Source organism: Alosa sapidissima, chromosome 2 (assembly GCF_018492685.1).
Source record: "Alosa sapidissima isolate fAloSap1 chromosome 2, fAloSap1.pri, whole genome shotgun sequence".
NCBI lineage: Eukaryota > Metazoa > Chordata > Actinopteri > Clupeiformes > Clupeidae > Alosa > Alosa sapidissima.
The window spans coordinates 41,211,465-41,218,964 of NC_055958.1; the positions used below are offsets into that span (position 1 = coordinate 41,211,465).

Consider the following 7,500-nt stretch of genomic DNA (forward strand, 5'->3'; position numbering starts at 1 on the left):
TGTGTGTGGGTGGGTGTCTGTGTGTGTGTGTGTGCGTGTGTGTGTGTGTGTGTCTGTGTGTGTGTGTCTGTGTGTGTGTGTGTGTGTGTGTGTGTGTTGCGTGTGCCCGCGTGTCAATGTGTGTGTGTGCGTGTGTGCATGTGTAAATGTGTGTGCCTGTGTGAATGTGTGTGTGCGTATGTGTGTACGTGTGTACGTGTGTGTGTGTGTGTTACTGGCTCATGACGTCAGCCAACATCTCCACTGACACATCTAGTTCCAAAGAAAGAGAGATAACAAACTGATGTGTGTATGTGTGTGTGAGTGTGTGACAGGTGAAGCAAGGGATAGGGAGACAAGCTGTGAACGAGAGAAACAGTAGCTGTTAGTTGTTTTTGTCTTTTAATCAGTCTATCAACACAGAAAGTCTGACGAGGCATAAAAACACACACACACACACACACACACACACACACACATATTCCACAGTCATTGTTCACTGCCAATAAAAAGCAAACAATGAGATCTCAAACTCAGGAATCTTACTGCGCTGTGACCTGTTGACACACACACACCCACACACCTAAACACACACACACACACACACACACACAAATCCACCTCAGAAATGGTCCTAAAGAATCTCTCTCTCTCCCTCACACACACACACACACAGACACACACACACACACACACACACACATTCACCTCAGAAATGGTCCTAAAGAATGTCACCAATCAACAGGTATGGAAGTCAACATGTCAGTGCACATCCCTCTCTCCTTCTCCCTCTCATTCTCTATCTCTCTCCTTCCCCCTTTCTCTTTCTCCCATTCTCTTTCTCCCTCTCTTTCTCTCTCATTCTCCTCTCTCTCTCATTCTCCTCTCTCTCTCTCCTTCTCCCTCTCATTCTCTTTCTCTCTCATTCTCTTTCTCCCTCTCTTTCTCTCTCTCATTCTCCTCTCTCTATCTCTCTCTCCTTCCCCCTTTCTCTTTCTCTCATTCTCTCTCTCTTTCTCTCTCTCATTCCCCCTCTCTCTTTCTCTCATTGTCCTCTCTCTATCTCTCTCTCCTTCCCCCTTTCTCTTTCTCTCATTCTCTTTCTCTCTCTCTTTCTCTCTCTCATTCCCCCTCTCTCTTATTCTCTATTTTCAGGGTGGCCAACTGAAGGTTGAGCGAACACAAGACATTTAGTAAACTTTTCATTGTGTACACATTGTAATTGTCTGTTTACTTCCTGGTCTGGGCGCAGAGAAAAGACTCGACGGAAAGTCGCAAACAACGTAGACCTCTGAAGTTCGCCTACAAAAAAGCTGCCATCTTTGAGATCCGGCGATTTTTCCCATGGGAAAATAACATGGGGATTTTGAATTATCGCACCTGTTAAACTCTCGCGGGGATGAAAAAGTCTGAAATGCAGACGTTTTCCTGAACACACTTTTGTCCTCTGCCTTCGAGTGGATACTGTGATCTCTGGGTTGTGAAGGCGGCACACTTTGATTTTTGCTACCCCAGAGCTAACTTGCTAACTAACTTAATGGCAAGTTGCATCGCACGTAGCATTTGTAGTTACGTAGCGTTCTTTATAGTTGTGTAGCGTTCTTTGTAGTTCTGTAGTGTTCTTTGTGGGTGTGTAGCGTTCTTTGTGGGTGTGTACCGTTCTTTATAGTTGTGTAGCGTTCTTTATAGTTGTGTAGTGTTCTTTGTGGGTGTGTAGTGTTCTTTATAGTTGTGTAGCGTTCTTTGTGGGTGTGTAGTGTTTTTTGTGGGTGTGTAGTGTTCTTTGTGAGTGTGTAGTGTTCGTTGTGGGTGTGTAGCGTTCTTTATAGTTGTGTAGCGTTCTTTATAATTGTGTAGCGATCTTTGTGGGTGTGTAGCGTTCTTTGTGGGTGTGTAGCGTTCTTTATAGTTGTGTAGCGTTCTTTGTAGTTGTGTAGCGTTCTTTGTGGGTGTGTAGCGTTCTTTGTGGGTGTGTACCGTTCTTTATAGTTGTGTAGCGTTCTTTGTAGTTGTGTAGCGTTCTTTGTGGGTGTGTAGTGTTCTTTGTGGGTGTGTAGTGTTCTTTGTGGGTGTGTAGCGTTCTTTGTGGGTGTGTAGCGTTCTTTGTGGGTGTGTAGCGTTCTTTGTGGGTGTGTAGCGGCGGATCATGATGAAGAGATGAAAGTGTCTCCTTTTCACCTTCACCAGGCAAGCGCTGCAGTGAGAAGAGAGAGGGATGGAGATGTGTGTGTGTGTGTGTCAGTTTGTGTGTTAGTTTGTGTGTGTGTGTGTGTGTGTGTGTCTCTGTGTGTGTGTGTGTGTGTGTGTGTGTGTGTGTGTGTGTGTGTTAAGATCTGTAAAGTCTGAGATATAATCACCGTTCGGCTCTAGAGAGCTCCAACAAAAGCCTCCTCTCTGCATGCATGAAACACACATCACACCATATCTTTACAACTTTATCTCTCTGTCTCTCTCACTTACACACACACACACACACACACACACACACACACACACACACACACACACCTCTGGAGACACATGTTGCATGTTGCACACCAGCTACATGTAATCACATCAGCAGCCCTGGGAAGAGTAGAAGAGCAGCACACAGGGGCTTTCCACTGCACACTTCCGTTACAGGAGGAGGGGGGGTGGAGAGGGGGGGGGTGCATGCCAGAGCGGTTGAATCAGATTTTGCACAGCTCCAGTCACTCACACCATTAGCTGAAGCGTAAAGCAAATCATTTTCCATTTGCGGCCAGATGAATCCACACATCAAGGGCAAGTGCTGACGTGAGGGAGGGCATTTCTCTCTCTCTCTTTCTCTCTGCGTGAGGGAGGGCATTTTTTTTGCCCCCCGCCGCCCGCTACCCCCCCCGCTAGCCTCGCTGCAGGGCATACATGTATCCTCATGCTTCTACTCATGTTAACTATGCAACCACCTGACCCCACCATACACAGACACACACACACACACACACACACACACACACACAGACACACACACACACACACACACACACACACACACAGACACACACACACACATACACACACACACACACACACACACACACACACACACACACACACATACACACACAGATGAACATGTTAACTGTAACCAACCACACACACAGATGAACACGTTTGGCTCAAGACAATTGTAATTCATTCAGCTATGACTGTGTGTGTGTGTGTGTGTGTGTGTGTGTGTGTGTGTGTGTTTGATAGATAGATAGATAGATACTTTATTGATCCCCAGGGTAAATTCAAGGTCTCAGCAGCATACATACAACACAAACACATTCTTTAACAGCAGAAGAGTAATTAAAGTATATAATATAAAAACACAACTAAGCAGTAAGGACAGTAGAAGATAAAGAATATGCTAAATATACTAAAATACAAATTATACTAACACTTAATACAATATATAAAAATATACTAAAATACAAATAACAAAATTACAAATTATACTAACACTTAATCTAAATCAATTCTAAAAACAGTATCCACATAGTGGTGATTAATAAATCAGAGGCGCTTGCAATGACTGAGGCAGGGACTGAGCCTGTGATGTTATGTTTGTATAACATTGATGATGTTGATAACGTTGATTCAGTAGCACACTGCATGGCATCTAGGCAGGGGCATAGCACAAGATCCTGGTTTTACCCCCTTGGGCCCCTATAAGCAGTAGTGGTTTGACCCTTGTGCCCCTATAAGCAGTAGTGGTTTGACCCATGGGCCCCTATAAGCAGTAGTGGTTTTACCCCCTTGGGCCCCTATAAGCAGTAGTGGTTTGACCCTTGTGCCCCTATAAGCAGTAGTGGTTTGACCCTTGGGCCCCTATAAGCAGTAGTGGTTTTACCCCCTTGGGCCCCTATAAGCAGTAGTGGTTTGACCCTTGGGCCCCTATAAGCAGTAGTGGTTTGACCCTTGGGCCCCTATAAGCAGTAGTGGTTTGACCCCCTTGGGCCCCTATAAGCAGTAGTGGTTTGACCCTTGGGCCCCTATAAGCAGTAGTGGTTTGACCCTTGGGCCCCTATAAGCAGTAGTGGTTTGACCCTTGGGCCCCTATAAGCAGTAGTGGTTTTTCTGACTCCCCTGCATCTAGACAAATCTTAGTCCCTAGCCTAAGCACATGGTTGCTTTGAGTATATACTGTGTGTGTGTGTATGTGTGTAATATATTGTTATTTGTGTGTGTGTGTGTGTGTGTAATATATTGTTATTTGTGTGTGTGTGTGTGTGTGTGTGTGTGTGTGTGTGTGTGTAATATATTGTTATTTATGTGTGTGTGTGTGTGTGTGTGTGTGTGTGTAATATATTGTCGTGTGTGTGTGTGTGTGTGTGTGTGTGATATATTGTCATGTGTGTGTGTTCGTGTGTGTGTGTGTAATATATTGTCATGTGTGTGCGTGTACGCGCGCTTGTGTGTGTGTTTGTAATATATTGTTATTTGTATTTGTGTGTGTGTGTGTGTGTGTGTGTGTGTTTGTAATATATTGTCGTGTGTGTGTGTGTGTAATATATTGTCATGTGTGTGTGTGTGTGTGTGTGTGTGTGTGTAATACATAGTCCTACTGCGGTGGACGTGGTCATGAAGATGTGACTGCCTGCTCAAATGGCCCTGATGGCTCAGTACTGGACCATGATTATGGTAAGGCACGTCCAGACACAATTAATGAGCGCCAGAGCATGTGCTATTAACGGAATTACACCACTCTTTATCTTTCCGCGTGTGTGTGTGTGTGTGTGTGTGTGTGTGTGTGTGAGCGCAACTCAATAAAAATTCTCTTTATGAATATATACTAGACTGTAGTCTATTAATTGACCTCTAGATTCTCACAATTAGTGAATGGGTTTGCAAAGTAGGGGTCTCTCTCTCTCTCTCTCTCACACACACACACACACACACACGCACGCACGCACATGCACACACACACCCACACATACACACACTCCAGGCACATAAGGAAGTCATCTATTAACAGCTGAGTTGAGTTGTGTGTGTGTGTAGTCATTTGTAAGCACTGCTTTCTCTAGCTCCTTGTGTGTGTGTGCTCTGTCTAGCTCCTTGGTTAATAACGGGGCTTTGTCTCCAGGCTTAATTACAGTAATGCGCTTCGCTGACAGACTTCTTCACGCTGACACACACACACACACACAAAGGCGCGCGCACACACACACACACACACAGGCGCTAGGACAATTCTCACTGGCCCAGTGGCCGAGGTTTTTCGACACGTTACCACACACACACACACACACACGCCTTGCGTAGTCCAACAACTCATTTCAATCTCCCTCTGTCTTCCCCTCTGTCTTTCTCTCTCTCTTCATCTCTATCTCTCTCTCTATTCATCTCTCTCATTTCTGTCTCTCACTCTCTGTATCTCTGAGACAGAGAGGCCTAAACACACACACACCTCTTCTTCTTCTGTGTATGTGTGTGTCCTTAGGGGTCTGGTAAATTAACTTGGTGTGTGAGTTGTGTTGTTATCAGCTGTCACTTACCTGTCACATTACAGAGTTCCAGAGAGGTTACCAATGTGACGACATGTCTAAGGGAGTGTGTGTGTGTGTGTGTGTTTGTGTGTGTTTTTGTGTATGTGTGAGTGTGCTTACCTGATAACAGGCATGGCCCAATTAACACCAGTCAGGAAGGACTACCGGCACACTGTTAGCTCCATTAAGGAGTGTGTGTGTGTGTGTGTGTGTGTGTGTGTGGATGTGTGCGTGCGTTCGTGTATGTGTGTGTCTGTTTGAGGTTACAAATCTACAGTATGAAAACACTGGTGGCCAGGGTGGGGTCACTCAGTTTTTTTTTAATTCTAGTGTCAGGGTTGTGCAGGCGGACCCAAGTGCAAGACTCCAACAGGCAGAATTACGGACAAAACAGAATTTATTTTTAACACAAACTTTACATTTAAAGACTTAATACGGGACTTTGACTAGACAAACAGAGAGACGATCCGACAAGGAACAGAGAAACAGGAGGGTAGAAATACACAGAGCAATTAACAGAGAGACAGAGGACTGGACGAAACCAACGAGACAATAACAGAGTACAGGTGAGGAGGCAGAAATGGAGGGAAAACAAACAAGACAGGAAGCACAGACCAAATAAGGAGATGGGGCGGAGACAAAGACAGGTGACAGGCAGGTAACACAAAGCACATGGGGAACAGGCAAAAACAAACACAGGACAATACACAAAATGGCCACCAGGGTGGCACAAACTCATCAGTCCAGTCCAGATCCTGACATCTAGTTGCTAATCACACCCTTTAACGTGACTTGAGAGGGACAGGATTCAGGCACTGAAGACAGGCCCATCTTCTGTCTGACTCACATCACGTTAACCCATGCATTAAACCACATGCCACTGCTTGAACATACCGGTAGTTCACGTTGACAATGGAGAAACGCTTAGCTTACTTCGTTTATGACAGAAGTTAAGTTTTGTGCCAACATGTTGTAGAAACACAACCCACAACACTGCCTTTATTTGGTGCAAATCTCCTTTACTTTTTTTGGTTAGGCTATAGTCCGTGATTCACATTACTAGGCTATCACCCCAAGTGCATACAAAATGTTTTTGGTCAAGTTTTGCTCTAATCCAATTTACCTTCGTTACTACCAGTCGTTGCTTTTTCCTGCGTCGAATCGCGATTGCGTGTGCATCTAATGTAACAGTGGTGTTGAATTGCGATTGTGTGCGCATCTAATGTAACAGTGGTGTTGAATCGTGATTGCGTGCGCATCTAATGTAACAGTGGTGTTGAATCGTGATTGCGTGCGCATCTAATGCAACAGTGGTGTTGAATCGCGATTGCATGTGCATCTAATGTAACAGCGGTGTCCGCGGTCCGCGGAGACATCCACTCTCCATGTTTCATTTTTGCTGTTGTTGCAAGCGAGCTAATAGGCTATGATATGGGAAATACTTTCAATACGATCAGCTTCAGAAATTAATGGATTTTCCTTAGCCTGTGCTACACCTTATCACCAAGTTGTACAAAAATTGTAGTTTTTTGCGATGTGACAAACATGTGTAGCACATGGAAGTTCTTGATAGCGCATGCTACTACGTCTATAAAAACAATATATTTATGGAATAAAACTAGACAGGTACCTCGGATTAGCATTTCTGTTTATTGTTAAACTGCAATTTTCAGCAGCCACCTGAGGGCATTTAGCCTAGGCCTACTATGCTTCTGGACAATATTGTGCATCTCCCCTAATTCTGAAGCAGTGGAACCACTAAATGAAGAGGAAACACTGAGAAGAAAGTTAATGTTTTAAATAGGCTACATTAATACAATATATAATATGTGAAGTGAAACTGGACGGGCCATAATAACCTCTGACTAGTTTTAGGCTATTTATTGTTAAATTGCAATGTGAGCGGCAGCCAGCAGGGGAGGATACGTCGGCAGGATTATTTAAAAAGCAACTGCAACTACATTGTGCTTCTGCCCTGATTCTGATACCGTGGCGCTATTAATTGACACCATGGCGGGCCGCCATG

At 44.5% G+C, this 7,500-nt stretch overlaps 1 protein-coding gene across 1 annotated transcript in view; it reads left to right on the forward strand.

The window, feature by feature from the left end:
• The window catches only part of LOC121697628 (keratin-associated protein 10-11-like), a 130,767-nt gene extending 128,627 nt beyond the window's left edge, over positions 1-2,140 (forward strand). The window contains 1 exon segment of the mRNA XM_042079216.1: positions 2,117-2,140. Within this exon segment, the coding sequence (XP_041935150.1) occupies positions 2,117-2,140 (24 nt within the window).
• Positions 2,141-7,500: the final 5,360 nt, after the last annotated feature.